Source organism: Dermacentor albipictus, chromosome 9 (assembly GCF_038994185.2).
Source record: "Dermacentor albipictus isolate Rhodes 1998 colony chromosome 9, USDA_Dalb.pri_finalv2, whole genome shotgun sequence".
Lineage (NCBI taxonomy): Eukaryota > Metazoa > Arthropoda > Arachnida > Ixodida > Ixodidae > Dermacentor > Dermacentor albipictus.
In genome coordinates, this window is record NC_091829.1 from 110517460 (window position 1) to 110536509 (window position 19050).

A 19050-nucleotide genomic window follows, 5' to 3' on the forward strand; every position below is an offset into this window, starting at 1 on the left:
TGTTTTGTATTGCTATGAACGACTTCGTGAGTGCTAAAGATGCAATACGTCGCCTTCCAAACGGCTCCTAATGAGGCGTGTTCACATGATGGGGAGCTTCTTTCCGTTTAGCAAGTCTGTGTTCATTGCATATCCGTGTTTCTGATTTGTGTATCTTCGTTCGTTTTCTTAACCGCCCGATTCATGGCGAATCCCTCACTGTGGGTATGTGCCACGGCCACTCCGGTCAGCAGCAGCAGCATCGCTTACAGAAGCAGGGTAAGCGCGATCGACATCAAGAGCCGAGAAGACTGATCACGTCCGCCGCACTCGGGGATCGAAGACTAAGATAGGCGGCCCCTCGCTGGCTGGCGGAAATGGCCGCTGCCGACGCGGTCACCTTTTGGCTCGTCTGATCCGCCCAAATTGTGGTCCCGCTGAACCGGGTGAGTAGTGCGTGTAGTGATGTGCGGAGCCAGTGAATCTCGACACTGCTCCCCAAGCTGAATCGAGCAATAACTCGCTGCATAGTCACTCTTGAGATAGGTGTCCCATTGATATATCAGTGCTGCCCTATGTTGGACGCATAAAATATGCTTCCTGAGAAAGACAGAAGTGAGTGCAGTTTCCTTCGTCGCGCCCGTGTCATTTACCTTTCGTCTTCGAGCAATCTTTTTTATGTTAGCATAGCCATGTGAAACAAGGCGAGGCAGAATGCTTTCAAAAGGGAGAGAAAATTAGTTCTCTCCATATCCTCGTATTTCTTGACTTGGGTGCGGGGTATTTAAAAAACTAGGATGATTTAGACGGATTTAAAGCTGTTGTAGCGTGATAAGTCCTTTGTCTGTCTATAGTGGGTGTCCCACCAAACTTTTGCCAAAATTTTTAAAAAATCTGAGGGCACCTCGACCCCAGCTAAATTCACTGTTTCCAGATTGCACATAACAAAATGCTGTCATACATTAAGCACAATAAAAGCCGAGGACACCAAAGCCCTTCTTATGAGTTGTGAATGCGAAAGCATTAATGGTCACTTGAACGCCGCAAAGCAGTCCGAGTTTTGAGCTCCTCGCAAGCAAGTGAGCGCGTTCAAACGCTTGGTCAGTTTCCTAGACAGCACAAGGCCGGTGCACTTCGATCCGTGACGTCGCGCTTCCTTGCCCGACTGCCATGAAACCTAATGTGATCGCTTCCTAGTAAGTCGCGTTAATCATACCGCCACCGCTTTTTTCACGCCGGGCATGGCAATGGATATTTCGGGTGAAGTAGCATAGTTTCATAAAGCAGAGCGCACAGGCCTGCTGTTTAGAAGGCGCTGGTTTAGCCCTTTCTATAGGACACTCGGCTTCTGAGCTTGGGGTCGTTGGTTTGAAACACTGCCGCGGACATTTTAAAGTGAAGCTATCTTGGCCTGTTCCTTCGACTTTCCCACTGCTGCTACTGCTGCTGCTGCTGCCTGGCGCTTCGCGTCGGGGGCTGGTTCAGAGCGTGTGCATACATAACAGGAGCGCGGCAGAGAGGAAAAGCGATGCGAGAAACTCGTTTGGACCATTGCACCGCGTCAAATGTGCGTAATTCCCTCTGGAGCTCCCCAGGCCTCACCACTTAAGCTTCTCAACAGCTGCAATTGTCCGTGACTTCCCACCCCCTCCTCCTACACACAAACGCATTGCAGAAATTGCAACGCTTATTTTTCTATTCACTTGCAAAAGCCGTGGGAAAGGATGCAGAGAAGGGGTAGAAACGACGCAGTCGCGAGGCCAGTGAATAACAGCCTTGCCATTCTTCGCCAGGAGAGGTGACGTGAGAAGGCAAGGAAACGCTACTACTACAGGCACGACAGCGGTGGCGGGCGAACGGGGTAAATTTAAGTTCAAGGTACGGTACGGTACGTTTCTGCTATTTCTCAAAAATGAATACCATGCAAATTTGTCCAGCGGACAACTTATACAGAGCGTGCAGAAGCGGAGCCGCATCAATTTAAGAGCACCGTAGGACCTAGGCGACACTACGGAAGCGGTCACACGTGATATCAACACTTCTATATGTGCGCGTTGTGGTCGCTTTGCGGTTATGGCATTGCTCGAGGTCGCGGATTTGATCCAAACCTCAGCATCCGCATTTCGACAAGGGTCAAATAAAAAACGCTGGCGCGCTTAGGGACACGTTAAAGAACATCACGGTGTCAAAGTTAATCCGGCGTCCGCCACCACGGCGTGCCTCAAATTCCTATCGTGGCTTCGGTACATACCGCCCCATAATTCAAATAATGTTGACTACCTTAACATAAAGTACATGAAAAAGACGTAGAGGAGAAAGATAGATACGACAAACTCTCCCAGCTCTCAGTTTTGATGAAAGTTTACTATTCCTGCCACGTTGGGGATGTGCCATGTGAGACAATATGCTCAACCCTCTCAGTGGTTGTGAAATAGGGTGTGCAACAACGTATCAAGCAAACACCTCTCCGTGTGTATTCTGTGTACTACGCATACAAACAGCAGTGGTGCACCCTAGGTAACGTTTAACATCCACTCACCACTCTCGGGATGGAATAAACGTTGAAGAAATTAAAAATTCGCCGTCTTAATCACCGCTGATTATTGTCAATCAAAGCAAACAGCACAGAAAACTTCGCTTACATCAATTCCCACAGTGCCTGAGATACGCATAATTTTTTTCCTTTTGAGTTTATTCTGTTTGTACAGCGCAGCGTTGGATGAAAGGGTGGGGGATTTAAGTTACGTGAGAAGGAAAACGGAGAGGAGAGTGTAGCTGTACTGTGAGGCGTAAATCGGTGGAGGGTGTGGCAAAAGCGTGAGAATAAAAGCGTACCGCGATGACAGTAGCTACGAGATGCCGCCACATTCGCGCGCGTCGTCTTGGAGGTCTGTCGGCAGCGGCTGCTGTGAACCGCGCCCACGTGTCACTCACGCGCTTGCTCACGCGATCTCCACATTAGCGAAGCAATCACTGCGCACTTCGCTTCATTTGCAACATGCCGCACGATACAAATTGTACGCTCCAGCTAATATATGAAAGCACGTATTCGCGCTTTCCAGATACGCTAACGCCGCCGCGCGGATTTTTTCGGAACCCGGGAGGCGGTGATGGATTTTCCGCCCACGTGGTTTCCGCAGCTGTGTTGGCGCTTTGGTACTCTTTGATATGGGGAAAAAAAAAAAAAACAGTCGACGAGCGAAGAGCAACCGCATGCGCACTGTGCCACAATGCACAAATCGTGCAATATTGGGAAAAGTATTGGGAAAAGCACCACTTTCCAAAAGAAAAAAGAAAGACAGGAAGTTGTGGGTGATCAAGCTCCGCATCGGGAAGCAAGTGAGGGAAGAAATAGTCATATGTAGCGAGAATTTCAACAAAAACTTCTTTTGGGGCCACCTTGGTGAGTGTACTTGACTGTTGCTCAATGATTTCATTTTATTTTTGTGGCGAGCTCTTACGAAAGCGGCTGAAGAGAAACGCTGTGACTTCGCAAAAGATCCCGCTGCGGTCCCACGAAGCGAGACTGAGACCTAGGTGTAACTGAGACCTAGCGTTGGCCGAAGAAGGCCCTCTACAGATTCCCAAAATAAATTTAAGTACACAAGTGTCACCGTTTATTAAGTTTTCTGCCTGCACTCGCACTGTTTCGGCAAATACTCTGCGACGGTGCCTGACGCTCCGTCGCGAGCATTGCAAACTAGAGAACCTATTCCGCAACTGTTCGTAGTCGTTTTGTGTGAGAACGAAACAGGCGGTCTATGCACAAGGCGTTCGCTGATTTTTTTTTTTTTCTGTATTCAAAGGTGTGTACTGACCGGGGGTCGAGCGCGCGTGTTTCTGGTTTTGTAGTTTTGTTTGGTCTTAAAGTATCTCTTCTATAACAATGTTGCAAGAAACAAGGGCCAGGATTACGTACCTGAAGCGGTCATTGATGAAGAATGCGCATGCGAGCTTCCCTACAGCACGCGAAAACATTAATCGTGCTGTAAAACGGGGCGCGCTGGCACACGTCATAGTGTCACTCATATATTGTAAATCGGCACTACTGAAATGTTTACGTATTATCCGGCATCATTAACAAGCATTCCGTATATAAGCCGGTGCGTCGAGCCATTTATCTCATCGTGAATGCACCCAACGTTTACCTTATGCAGCGGCATAAAGCGCATACTGCGCTTTGTTTACATCTGAGCGCTACCGATTAACTGCTTGATGTCAATTCTTGTACATCGCGTATAGGTTACGAAACGTAAGGATACATAGTGACCTTTACGGCGCCGGTTACACTGCAGACTTCAACTTTTATAGTATGCGGCGGGCCTCTCACGGCGCTTGTCTGCAGGCAGAGTTACTCGACCTGAACAGCCGCGCTTGTCGTCTTTCGTATTTCACACCATATTATATGGCCAGCGTTAAACGTAACCTCTCCCTCTACAACACATCTCTGCGTTTCCTTAGCAATGTTAAGGATCGCGCTTAGAGATACCAGAGGCCCGTAAGCCGCCTGCTTCTGCAGATGCGCACGCTTTCGTATCGCCTCCATCACCTCTATCCCCGCCATATTGGAACGCTCTCCGCGCCACCTATAGGCGCTGGAAAGTGCGAATAGATCTGCGCTTAAATTTCGCGTTAGTGGGTACCGTAATCGTCGATGAATTCGTTAATACATTCATTTGTTTATAGCCATCACCGAGACGAAGTTAGAATGCAGTCGAGAGCGTGTGCGGACAAGAAACGCGCGGATAACAGGTTTCCGAGAGCGGGGTTGACGTGAGGCCCTGGCGACGCGCACTCCTCCCACGCGGCACCTGGTGTGCCAGCATCTGTGCCCTTTCACCCCCTCTGCTCCCTCTAGGCGCGCACGTGGCGTGTATTTCAGCCAGTGGGAATTTAGGCGCCCTTTAGATGCTACATACGCTGGCTTTTCCGCATTATGACCATTTATTTATTTATTTATTTATTTATTTATTTATTTATTTATTTATTTATTTATTTGGATGGCCTAAGGGCCCGTTAGGATCATACATAGGGGGGAACGAAAAATTTCAAGCGTAAGTGGAATGTGTACAATGCAAATATTATATGAAGGAGTTAGGAACAATAAAAAAAAGATCTATGCGTCGAGCAGAAACAAATAAAATAGATAAAAAGAAATAAATAAAAGAGAAACGTAGTTTAGCAATATCTGGTAGCGTGAAAAACGCATAAGAACCTAAAATGCGATGTTAACAACCCATACCCATCAGAACACGAGTGTAAAGATACAACCTAATGATGATTTCGGTAAACAACCTACACAGATACATATCAGATGAAACGGAATGAATTTTATACAGTGCCAAGCGCATGAAAACACTGTTTAAGTAAATGTTCGAGCAAATGTTGGTTCGGACAATGCTTTCGCATCAATATGCGAGTGCCGTGTAGCTGGACAGAACCAAGGTAGTGTTCTTTGCCGTCGCTTGGAACAAGTGGGACTATTTTTCATATTTTGCCTAACTACACAATTAGTTATTAATTGGTTCACTCCCTAAAAATTGCAATGAGAGCAAAATTAGGAATCAGGAATTTGTAGGTTCATCATGAAAAATTCCCGATCCATCTTTCTGCTGCTCAATGCAGGCTATATAGAAGTTCTTGGTTTTTTCCAAGCGTTAGAAAAACACGATAAAGTGCCGAACCACAAATCGTGCGTCATTTTGCGCGCGCTTTTGCGGGCTCCTTACAAGCTTGGAAAAAACTTAACACCAATAGGGCAACAAAAAGATGGATCGGAAATAGTGAACTTTTTATAATTGTTTAATTCCGCGAAACACAAAAGGTAATGGCTTGCTCCCTGCGACGGCCAACAACGTTACCGTGGTTCTGCCCAGCTACGTGACATTTGCGTATTTTTTTAATTTTGGCACAAGTTATGTGGAACGCCTTGTATATTGGCCTTGAGCTTCACCACTGGAAAAGCTGGCGCCTCTGTCGGCGTGACGTGCTATTAGGGATCACGTGGACACAGCGGCCGCGTCGGCTGCTTCGGGAGCGCCGAAGCGAGCTGAAAACGAGTACGCTGCGGTCCTCATTTAGCGGCGAGATTTTCCCGCTTGGAGTGTCTCCTTTACAACGCTTGAAAGCACTACAATAGGTAGTGGCTGCCTTTGAAGGCGCGCAACATGGTAGGCTACTGCTCGGTGCCGCAATGCCGGACGTACGCAACGGAGCCCCGTGTCAGCCTTATTCATACGTAGCCGCAGGACAAGAAGATGCGTGAAGCTTGGCTTGCGAAACATAAAACCGGCAAGCAGTCATCGGCTACAACTCGGGTATGCAGCAAGCACAGACGCGAGGACGATTTCTGCTACGGCGCCGGGTCTGCGATGTTCGGAAAACGCGCAGTGACACGCTCGCCCGAGTCCGCTGCCCGACTAATGTCATGACGGTTTGGTCTATGCACTTGTCGATGCCATAGACACTGGCAAGTTCACTGGAGTCGAAAGTGAGTGGTAAGAAGCACATTTAAAAAAATTAAAGCATGGCATATGGTCATGTTTGTGTTATGAAATAATGCACTGGATTACAAAAAAAGAAGCAGCGGGAAATCGCACGCTGAGAACACCGATAAACATACAGTGCGACGCAACTCGAGAAATAATGTTGAAACGTCCAAGAATTTAGAAAAAAAAAGATCGAATAGTCGCGACGGCACATCAGAGTCCCCGTAGGCATCGAAGTCTTTACAATTAAATTATTTTTGAACAGCTCTGATAGCGCCCACGCAACAATGGCTGCTTGTATACTGTCAAATGCTCATATTCTGCGGCCTAAAGCTCATGGCACGGAGCGAAAACGCGCACGCGGCGAAAACAAAACAGTGCGCGGACAAGCATGCAGACGCGCAGTCGGTCGCTGCGAATCTGTTCGATCGCTGCATTGAGGCTTCATTCTATTATGCTCCATTTAGTTATACAAACACTATAAGAACATATTTCACATAGTTTGCTCTCAGCGTTTACCTACCTTTCACGCAAGAAGCCGGTTTGGGAGACTCTATCGCGGCGACTGCGCGCGGTGGCGTTCACTGTACGTATTCGGTAAAGAGATAGCGTCTGTAAACGATGCTATGCTTTCAGTTTGCCCAAGATTATTATTTAGACAGTAAAAAACTTCTCTCATTTCGAAAGTACTTACAGAAATGTCCGAGAGAGCTCGCGCGTGGTATTCTCTGTGAGCGCTGACAGCAAAACCTATGAGGAGCGCGCCGCGTGATCCCTCATACTACGCAAGCGAGGCGCTCCCGATAGATGGCGACTCCGTAACTCCTCGCCGCTAATATCGAGGGGGCCGTGGAATGCTGCATAAACCATGACCACAGTGCGGTTGGTTATCCGAGCTAGGTTGTACGGCAACATCTGTGAAGGGGATCGTGCAAAAGAGGGGACAAACGAGATGACTGTGTATGTGTTTGCGTCGTTTGTTCCACCTTTCTCACTATTCCCTTCGAACATGAGCTCGGATTTGTGAAAGATAAGCAGGCCTCTCTACGTGTTAAAGAGGCTGATAAGAGCCGTCTGGCAGACGGCCTATATTTATTGCCTCCCTATCGCTCATGAAGCCGTTCACAGCATTGAAGCCCTAAGGCTGCGACAGATGACTCTCCACGCACCGGCAGTGTGCTCCGATGACGCTGTTCGTAGCTTTCCCAAACTACACTAAAACGACGTACACTTCATTCTCTATTAAAGGAGTGCACGTCGCTCGAACGATACTTCCGTTCGCAACAGCAGTACCCAAATTTACCATTAAATTTTTTGAGAGCTAGCTCTTAATGTGGCGAGCTTCGCCGGCGTAGCCGAGTGAATGAGCACAACAGCAAAAGACGAAAGAGCGAATGCGGAGGGGCAGATGAAAGACGTGACCCGCGAACGGCGAAAACCAATGAGAGCGGCGCCTTCAGAAACAACTGCTCGCGTCAGCTCTCGCTCGCGCTTGTTTGCTTTGGTCTGTCTCGTTCGCGCTTGTTTCGATTGTCACGGTTTGCCATTACTTTGTAATCTGATTGTATGCGCGACGCGTATTGCGTATTACTTTCTGAAAGCCAAGCGGCACCAGCCATTACTTTCGAACCTTCGTAAAAGCGGACGCGCTTGACCTGCCGATGAGATTTTCGACGATTGCCGACTGTCTCTTTCAAATTCTTTGCCTTTATATATTACGAAATGGAAACGTGTATACAGCTGCGCTCAAATTTCTCATTAGGGAGTATCGGGATCGTCGGTGAATATTTAATGCGCTCTTGTTCCTCTAGTGCCAAGCCTTGGTGAACCTGGAGAACAGTTTAAGTTATCAATGCTGATACTTGCACACCCGATCAGTTCAAAGCGTAGTCTTGGACAAATTGGAGGGTGATGTCGCGTCTGAAAACGCAAACTAAAGAACGCCGCCGTCAATCATTTTGTCACAATGAAGAAAGAATGTGGCTGCTGCCACGGCAGAGGCCAGACACAAGCCGGAAACGGAACTTACTTTCTAACACTGTACTCTCGCACGCAGAGCGCTGGAGCTTCGTTTGTTGTACGACACGGGGCGGTCGCTATCTTGTAAATCGCCAGCTAACAGAAAATCAGGCGTGACCAGCATTGAAAACAGTACAAACAGCACACGAACTAGCAAGCCTGCGCTGGAACGGTGCGCCTAACAAACACTCCCAAAACTCTCTCGTGATGCGTGCAAGCAGTCCACCCCATGGGTATTTATGTACGAGAAGAAATAATAAACAAGCGCGAGACAAGTAAAAAATACAGACAATAAACGCGACAAACAATGCAGTCAAAAGCAGTAGAAAGGAACACACATTACAAAAAATTACAAAAATAAAAATAAAAAAATTAAATATACATGAGAAATTTAATGCGTACACAAAAAAAAAAATTGTTAGAAGGACAGTTGTGAGAACAGGTCAGACCACAAAGGCTTATCTGGGGCGTGTTCGTTCGAACATTGATCTGAAGAAGCGTCGGGCTGATGGTACCTAACTGGCCAAAACAATTGCGGACTGGCGCCGCGGGTTGGTGTACTAGGCGAGTATGCAGGCCATGAGATCGCCACCTGCCAGCCACATTCTTCAGCTGTGTCGCGATGCACCCCATGCTGCCCCGACTTCCGAGCCGCTCTGACAATCTCTGAAGTGCCTCCGCACTAGCTCGTCCCTCACTGCGCGTCGGCGACTGACGTAGTCAACCGGTCAGGTGATTTAAGAAACAATGGGAGAGCTTCTTCACCGCCACGTAAGCGGCGTCGCGTCTGCGGCGATACAGTGGCAGCCATGTCGGGAGGGGCAGGCGTGCATGCTCTTGGTGACAACTTACTATGTGCCGAAAGTGCTCCAGATGGCAGTTTGACCTTCCTTTCAGCTACACTCTGTGAACGGTTTGAACCGTTTGGGGATTATCTTGTCCCCAAATAGTAATCGCCATCTATCTTGCCTGCATTTTTTTTTCTTAACTCTGCTTTGTCACGAGCGGTACGCGTGTCATCAGCATGACATTGTGTTCTTGACAGGATGGTAACGAGCAGAGAGTTTTCAAGAAAGGGGGCTGAAGCAAGACAGATGGGTGTTATTCTTTGGGGATAAGATATTCCCCAAAGGTTGTGATTTTTATTTTCAGTCTTGCGCGCGTGCGCCATACTAGTCTTACGCACTCGAGTTGCTTGGATCACTTACGCAGCACTCTCTTCGACCGGCATTTGGGTGTCGAAGGTCAAGCGATGAAGACGGCTCTCTTCGGTCTCCTAGTAGCCACGTTCACTGGTTTCGTGGGCGTCCAGAGCGTGACGACACACACCGAAGAAACGCTGCGTAAGTTCCCGCTCTCCATTCTATACCCAGGGCTCGAGCTGTGTGATTTTTTTTCCCAGGAAATTCTTAACATCCTTCGTCACGAGCGTTTGAGTGCACAGCGACTTTGTGGAGTCTTACCGTTTATGTGGCGGCCGAACGTGCGCTACTCAACGAATTGTAAAGATGGCGCTGAAGTCTTGATCCCAGCGCCTGTACATAGCGCGTTGACGAGGTTTTCGGCCAGGATGAAAACACATAGCTGTTAATCTTGGCTAGGAACTACACGTTGCAACAGCGGCATCTGCGTATGGAACGACTCCTATGAATATATACATGCTGTCGTAGCCCTTGCACTAGCTTTGTGATCTTCTGTCGACTTTTGATGACTGGACTGAAGCCTTCTCATCCCATTGTGCCGCCATCTTCTCTGCCGATGCGAATTTCATTAGGATGGTCGTCTTGCAGAAGGAGAGGTCTCGGTGCAGGAAACTTTTTACTGCTGCTGAGAAACCGGATAATTACTGCCTGTATGCTTTTGCCAATGGAACAAACGACAAAAAAAGACTAATATGCAACCGAGCTGTCAGGCATCATAAGAAGCAAATCCGGTCTATCTATTGTTATTGGGTAGAAAAAAAGGAAGCTATTGTAGAGAGATTTGCCCGTCGCGACTGGGTCTGGTCGAGACTCCGGACATTAGTCAAAAGTCGGGACTGTCTGCAAGCCTCGTCATCGTGATCATCTTTGATATCTATAGTATCTATGATATCTATGATATCTAGGCTATCTTTGATACCGATATATACGCGCTGGATGTCAAGAACTGGCTGGAAAGTCAGGTGTTTACATATGTAACTGTAAAAAAAAAGTTACTGTAGGTATAGTGACTTGTCGAAAATAGCAGACGTCACATGCGCTGCAGAGCGCATGACCAAACTTCTTTTTAAATAAATGGGAAGAAGCGAGGGGCAGCCGAACAGCTACGTAAGTGGTCGATGCGGCGCCATGTAACCTGTCAATGCTGAGACTGAGTTATGAGGGACGATGTATTGCAGTAAGCTAGAGAACTCGGCTAAACGTGAGACTATTCTACATATTCCGAACACTCAACAAAAACACGTTCGACGTAGCTTCGCATTTCTGATGAATGGTTGCCAACCGATTAATGACAAAATGCTCCATTGTCTGGTGTCTATATCGAAATACGGTCGACAAAGGCTGAATAGGCATTGATTGTACATTTTGTGTTCTGGTTAATGTTGCGTCAAGTTCACTGAGACTGCAGTGAAGCGCTCGAGCATGCACGTCAGCTGGACTGTCACCGCCTGTCGCCAATTTTAGGCACCGAGAGACTGCCAGTAGGCAATCGGTCAGCGCCGACAGCTCGAGCGCTAGCTTGGAACCAGTGACAAGCGATGGCAGTCCACCTGATGTGCGTGTTCGTCTGCTTCACCGCAAATACTAATTGTTCTTAGCGGAACTTGGCCAAATAGCGATATCGTATAGTTATTTCCAGTTTCTAGTGGGGTTTTGGGGGGCTTTCTTTGTGCAGACGAGACATTGTTGTGCCATTACCACAAGCCCGGATTCCGAATCTGCAAGATGCGGAATCTATCCTGCGAGCGCCCTAATTCTCCCTTCACTAGTCAAGATGCTGAGCCGTCGGGCAGCGGTGCCCTCCTGCGGGAGAAGCCTCAACGATCCGCATGTTTGGACGTGTCCGCGTGTGCCAGACAGCCCGGCGCCGCACCTCCCTTGCCTGGAGGTCACCGCGCGCGCGAACTTTGAACCGGGTGGCCAGCGCGGTCGCTGGTTGGACCCCTCGGACGACCGTCGTGTGCTGACTTTGTATTGGGCCGTTTCAGTGACAATGGTTCTTCGGGGATTATAAAAGCAGCAACGCGCTGCCTGAAAAACAGGATCCGCCGTCCCACCGGGAGAGAGTGTCGCTCCCGACTGGGGTGAGATGTGTCACGCGTTTTCGCCGGACGTCGTCGTGCGTGAACAGTCGCGTTTGTTGTGAGCACTCGGCCCCAGTGCCGACCCGTTCATGTCCTGTATGATAACCTGTATATAATGTATAAAGTCCCTTTTGTTATTCTCATCGACGCCAGGCTCGGAGTCTTCGCTACCAACGCTCTGTCACGAAACGGGTGACGAGCGCTACGGGACCACAAAGCCGTAATCGTGGTGCAGCGGTACAAGTTCGTAACACTGGCGGCACCGGTTGGATGTCATAACACTGGTGGCACCGGTTTGGATGTCCGTAACACTGGATGGCAGCTACGGGATTGACCGGCATCAGCTACCTCGGCGCGGTGAGTGCCTGAAGTTTACCTCAAACACCAGACTTTCTCTGACACAGGTTATAGTAGCTTAGGGAAGGATTTGGTGTTGCATTGTGATAACCTTGTGTGTTTCAAGCCTAGTAAGAGTGTTTTGAAAACCAGGGGATGCTGAGGGGGTAAACAGGGCAGTGTGCGAAATACTTGCATATGTCTTACTAGTAGTGTTATAGTAGCGTACGGCAGGTATATTCAAAAAGGGTAAACAGCAGGAGGACAGTGTGAACGATGGAGAAGTACAAGGTGAAGGAACTTCTCGAAATTTGTGAGGAGTTGGGCATTGAGTTGGGCTCAACCAAAAGAAAGAATGCGATCCTTGAGGTCATGAGGACTGGGGACGTAACGGCTGAGGAAGCCGCTGAGGCCTGGGCGGATATCAATGAACGTCGGGAAAGGGAGGAAAGGGAGAAGGAACGTTGCGAGCAGGAAAGGAGAGAACAGGAACGTCGCGAAGAGGAAAAGGAGGAAAGGAGAGAACAGCAACGTCGCGAGGAGGAAAAGGAGGAAAGGAGAGAGATTCGTGAGCACGAGCTTAAAATGAAAGAGTTGGAGACCCGAAATAGCTCGCCAGCGCCTAGTCTCACTTCCAATGTTCCAAGAATACGCGATCAACTTCCACCCTTTGTCGTCGGAGAGGATATGGCCAAATACCTCGTGAAATTTGAGCACGTGTGCGAACGGAATAGCATTGAGCGATCCCTCTGGGCACAGAATCTGTTAGCGTTGCTTCCTGGGGAGGCATCAGACGTAATAACTTGCTTATCGAAAGAGGCGTTTGAGAGCTACAGTGATGTGAAGGAAGCGCTACTGCGGAAGTACAAATTGTCGCCCGAAGCTTTCCGGCAGAGGTTCCGGTATGCAAAAAAGGGTAAGGAGTCGAATGTTGACTTCGCGTTTCGTCTAAAAGCCGACTTGGTGGAATGGCTGAAGGGCGAAGAGGTTTACGACGACCGCGACAAAATTGTCGAATGCATCGCGTTGGAGCAGTTCTACCGTTGCATTGATGAGGATGTCCGGCTCTGGCTGCAAGATAGGCTAAAGGATGTCAAGCTAAACAAGGCAGCAGAGTTAGCGGAAGAGTATTACACACGCCGCAGCTTGCACAGCAAGGCAGTGCGCGTAGAAAAAGCTGATAGGAGAGATTGGTTTTCCGGGAAGCCCGACGAACGGAAGCAAATCACGCGTCGCGAGTTTCGGGACGACGAATCCCTTACCAAAGAAACTGTAAGGGAAGGGCAGAATACATCTCAGAATGATGACGATGGTCCGAAACAGCGAAACGAAATGACGCGTTCTTTTGAAAAACGGAAACCGTTAACCTGCTACAATTGCAAAAAGCAAGGGCACATCGCTGCAAGCTGCCCAGAGAGAATTGCTTTTGCAACGATACAGGAAACTCACAAGAACATGCGTCTATTGGAGCCCTATGTGCAGGAAATTAAGGTAAACGGCAAGAAGTGCCGAGCACTGCGGGACTCTGCAGCAACTATGGACGTTGTTCACCCGTCTTTCGTCTCCTCGAGTGATTTTACGGGAGAGTGCGTTAGGATACGGCAAGTGGCCGAGAAGGAGAGTGTCTGTTTACCGATCGCAACGGTTATCATTGAAGGAGAGTTTGGGAAACTTAACACCGAAGCCGCTGTGTCAGCCGCCCTCCCGGAGCAATTTTCCTACCTCTTCTCAAATAGCTCGGAGCAGCTGCTGAGGGATCACGGCAAATCATTCTTTGCCGACGTGGCGTACATGGCCCCCACGCGATCCAAAGCGCGCCCGCTGTCGAGGGAACTTGACTTAGCGTCGGTGAGCGAAGAGCGGTGCGGTACAGGGACCGATCAGGGTAACTTGAGTGGCGAGCAGTCACGGGAGAGGCAGAGCTCGGACGCTGGCCTAGACGAGCGGGTCCTGGAAGTGAGTGGGAGTGACGCGTGCAGTGCTAGCCGCGATATAGACGCGACGCCGCAATTAGGCGACGCGGGCTCCACACTCGCTCCGGTTTCCGCCAGCCGGCAGGAGCAGGCTGCAGTTGAAAGAGAAAGTCTGATTCGCGAGCAACAGGAAGACTGTTCATTAGCCGATCTGAGGAAGAGCGTCAAACGGGGAGTGAAAAAAAAAAGAGGGTTTCATTTGGCAAGGAATCTGGCTTATTGTACCGCCGCTACACGGATAAGCAGGGTCGCAAATATAAGCAGCTTCGGATTCCGCGAAAATATCGCCGGGAAAAATGAATGACCTCATTTGCTTCCTCAGAAGTATGTTTTCGGTCCAAGTGATTTCAAGGGGACCATTCTATTTGTAATTATTATTGCTGATTAATAATTGTTTCTATTTTGTTGCGTTGTTAATTTGAAAATTGGTTGTTTGAGCCTTGTGTACTAGATCGTACACCTGCCTCTTGTTGCAGCGGGAGCAAAAAGAGGGATAGCGATTTAGTTAGGTTGATTTGGATTATGGCCTTGTCTGGTGTTTGACGGGAGACAGAGGGCACTTGTTCGTGTTGGGTGTTGCCTTTTGCCGGTCGGTTTTGCAAGCTGCAGAACGACCAAGCGGGACCAGTGGTGAGAAGCAAGGTCTTAGGAACGACCCGAGCGGAGCTGGTCAAGGTGCCTTGGCGACGACGCGGTGAGCAGAGCTCCTGTCCTGGCGAGTCGGACCTGGGCACGTGAAGTTACCTGGCGTCCCGACACTGGACGTGAACTTGGACGAGCCTGACGAACGTGCGCGCCCGGCATCCGAGCCACGTGGAGGCAGCTCGTCTTCCCGGCGCCTTATCTGAGGGCGGGGATGCTGTTGTGCCATTACCACAAGCCCGGATTCCGAATCTGCAAGATGCGGAATCTATCCTGCGAGCGCCCTAATTCTCCCTTCACTAGTCAAGATGCTGAGCCGTCGGGCAGCGGTGTCCTCCTGCGGGAGAAGCCTCAACGATCCGCATGTTTGGACGTGTCCGCGTGTGCCAGACAGCCCGGCGCCGCACCTCCCTTGCCTGGAGGTCACCGCGCGCGCGAACTTTGAACCGGGTGGCCAGCGCGGTCGCTGGTTGGACCCCTCGGACGACCGTCGTGTGCTGACTTTGTATTGGGCCGTTTCAGTGACAATGGTTCTTCGGGGATTATAAAAGCAGCAACGCGCTGCCTGAAAAACAGGATCCGCCGTCCCACCGGGAGAGAGTGTCGCTCCCGACTGGGGTGAGATGTGTCACGCGTTTTCGCCGGACGTCGTCGTGCGAGAACAGTCGCGTTTGTTGTGAGCACTCGGCCCCAGTGCCGACCCGTTCATGTCCTGTATGATAACCTGTATATAATGTATAAAGTCCCTTTTGTTATTCTCATCGACGCCAGGCTCGGAGTCTTCGCTACCAACGCTCTGTCACGAAACGGGTGACGAGCGCTACGGGACCACAAAGCCGTAATCGTGGTGCAGCGGTACAAGTTCGTAACACTGGCGGCACCGGTTGGATGTCATAACACTGGTGGCACCGGTTTGGATGTCCGTAACAACATATAGACGCCTGTGTATGAAAATAATGAGATGACAGCCAAAGCAGCAACTCCTTACAAAGTACGCTTACCTTTACGCTTACCTGTACGCTTACGCTTTATTTATTTGTTTATCTGATTGTTTATTTACTTACTTGATTGCTTATGTATTTTCTTATTCTCAACCGTCCCAGAGCTTTATATAGAGGAGGGCCTTCAAAAAATATAAGTGTCAGCGGCTGTCTCGAAGATCTTGAATGTAGAGATGGCAGTGATGGAGACAGGTAGACGGTTCCAATCTCCCAAGGTTCTTGGTACTAATGAGTATGAGTAAATTTTTGTGCGACAGAGCGGTGCACCAACTCTTTGGGAGTTATTTATGCATTGACTTCCATAGGTCTACTTATGAAAGCCTACGTTTCTCGCTGAAGTTGATTCCATATTTACTTTTCTTGCAGCCTACTCGGATAAAGGGCATGCTGAGACCACTCGCGTATCGTCTGAGCTGTGCGCAAAGGACGCAGCCTGGAAGGCTCAGTTCTTGTGCGCCAACCGCTTTTATGCTCACGTGCAGCAGATTGAAGACGAGAGCGTAACCGAGTCGCATGACATCTGCAGGTGAGCGGTACCATGGGAGATGTAGCTGTTCGTGGCACTTGGTTTGACTACAACCCACGTTTTGTTTTGGCTCGACTGGCTGTCAAACTTGTGCTCGTAACGAGAGAACTGGGGTCAAGAGTTCGAAAAAAATAAAACGCAGACTTTCGCTCACTGACCAAGTCAAAACCGACGTTTATAGCAGAGTCCTTCTTTTTTTCTATGCGGTGCGACCAGGCGATTTTTCGTTGAATTCTGGACTTTGACAAACAAAATCTTGCACCTGCGCCTATACAAGTTCCCTAAGTGTGTTGTGCCACCATGGAAATGGCAGAATGGAGGTGTGCAAGAACTTTTTTTCAAAGTGGCTCGGCCTAAGGCGTGTTCTTTACAGCACAAATAAACCTTTCTCAAAATAAAATCGTCTCAAAGAATTCGTTCAGTGGTACTAAATATTTCAATAAAGTTTCCGCATATATGGTACAAGAATCAAGCGAGGAAAACAACTAAAGTACGATTAAATGACACCTGCAGTGAGCGTAGACATTGTCTTTTTTGCAACTTTAGCGACCATCCGGCAGTGCTGCCGTTTATCGTAACTGTAAAAAAAAGAATAAATTGTCATCGCTTAATGAAAAGTATTGGATCTGTAAGCATTTCTGTGTCGATTCACGGAGGAAAACCATCGCTGACGCGTTACTCTCAGAAGCTGAGTGCCTTCTTACCCACCGAGCTTCCAGAAGGCGAATACACCTGAATCATATTTATGTGTTGTACCGCGTCGACTGTATAATAAATGTGTACGCATTTTTATGTTGACTCACTGAGGAAAGCCGTCGCTGGTGCATGGTGCATGGCGCTCAGAAGCCGAGTGTTTTACCCACAGAGCTAGACACTCACGCTTTCACAAGGCGAACACATCTGAACCATATGAATGTGTTTTGCCCCGTTGTCTGCGTATTAAATGAGTAAGCATTTCTTTGTGGACTCACTGAGGAAAACCTTCACTGACGCGTGACACCCAGAAGCCGAGGCTCTTGCCCACCCGGCTCAACACCCACACTTGCAGAAGGCGAATGCATCTGAACCCTATGAATGTGCTGTACCGTGTTGTCTGTGTTGTCAGGCAACGTAAAAGATAAGCAGTCAATGAGTTTAAAATGATGATAAAGACTGATGAGTTATATGGGTCTGATTGCGATTGATAATGGTTCGACGCGAATGGATGAGGTGCTAAAGAGTGATAAGAATTTACAGTGGCCGAAGTAACTCTGATAAGGTTGATAAAGGTCGGATCCTGTCCTGTAAGGTTAAAGAGCGATAAAGGTTGCAAGAGTCCATAAGGAATGGATCGAGTCTTATAAGGGTAAATAAGGGTAGGATCATGTGCGATGAGGTGGATAACGACCAATCAATGCTGATAAGGTTCGATAAGCGTTGGATCGAGCACAATCAGCTTGATTACGAGCGAGTTGATAAGGGGTTATACTATTTGGATCAAGAGCAAATATAGATTATAAGGCCAATAAAGCATACATTTAATGAATCGTTTGCTGCTTCGTCAATCGGGAAAACATACGTCGTGGCGTATACAGGGAGGCGAGCAAGGGGCGCAATGCTTACGCATACTCAGACAATTCTACATAATTATTCTTACATATTGTCGCGTATACCCAGCTGTAGTATACGCGCTGAATGAAGATCCAGGCGTTTGAACTTTATGAAACGTAAGCGGTGACGCGTGATACGAGATGAACTTTGTTGTCCTCTTCTTCAGTCCCCTAGCTGTGCCACCCCATGTGGCATTACCCCCTCTTCAAAAAAAGCAGGAAACCATACAGAGGCAGGACGTGAGAGCGCCGAGATGGCCTAGGACGAACACATCGGCTATAGTCTCAATCAATGTGGTTTGCGATATAGTCGCAAGGCACTGAGGGACGAGCAACAACATAAACTAACCTAAGCGGCTGAAAACGTTGAATATTAGGGGCTCTAGCACGGTTTCAACCGCACAACATGCACAATCTCAGATTGCGGTTGTCGACGTCGGGGAGGCTGGTTTCTATCAGGAAGGACCTCGCAATTCACGTCACTAATTCGCAGCAATCACCCGGTTGGAACTCGACATGTCGATGGCGGAGATTGTAACGGTGCGCATCGATGCTCTGTTGTTTCTTTATGTGTACTCGGGCAAGCTGACGGGCTTCTTCTGCGCGTTGCACGAAAAGTTCGGCATCTCGGGCGAGGTCGACATGATCGATGTTGTGGCACGGCAGCTTTGCTTGTAACATAGTCTGCACTTCACTCCGTAAACGTGGTAAAACGGCGTGAAGCGTGTTATTTCTTGCGTAGCAGTGTTATAGGCAAACATTACGCAAAGGAGTATCTCGTCCCACGTCTTGTGCTGTACGTCTACGTACATAGACAGCATGTCAGTCATCGTTTTGTTCAGTCGTTCGGTCAAGCCGTTTGTCTGCGGATGATAGGCAGTTGTCCTTCGATGGGTCGTGCAGCTGAGTTTAAAAACGTCTTCAATGAGCTGTGTTGTAAAGGCTTTACCTCCGCCTGTGATGACGTGTGATGGGTGGCCACGCCGTAGGACGATACTCTGTATGAAAAACTGAGCAACCTCGAAAGCTGTCCTCGAGGCAGCGCCTTTGTGTCAGCATAGTCTGTGGCCACGATTATCCACCTGTTGCAAGATGACAGTGGAAACGGGCCCAGAAGATCCATGCCGACCTGGCCGAAAGGTTTGCCAGGTGAGTCAATCGGATCCAGCGATCCCGCAGGCCTCACAGCTGGCGACTTTCTGCGCTGGCAT

General features: G+C 48.8%; 1 protein-coding gene across 2 annotated transcripts in view; it reads left to right on the plus strand.

The window, feature by feature from the left end:
* The first annotated feature begins 263 nt into the window (after positions 1-263).
* Positions 264-19050, plus strand: part of LOC135897481 (uncharacterized) — a 79650-nt gene continuing 60863 nt past the window's right edge. For both annotated transcript variants that reach the window (XM_065426105.2, XM_065426106.2), the window contains exons 1-3: positions 264-425; positions 9699-9829; positions 16091-16250. In XM_065426105.2, coding sequence (XP_065282177.2) covers positions 9739-9829; positions 16091-16250 — 251 coding nt within the window. In that variant the 5' untranslated portion in view covers positions 264-425; positions 9699-9738. The remainder of the gene's footprint in view (positions 426-9698; positions 9830-16090; positions 16251-19050) is intronic.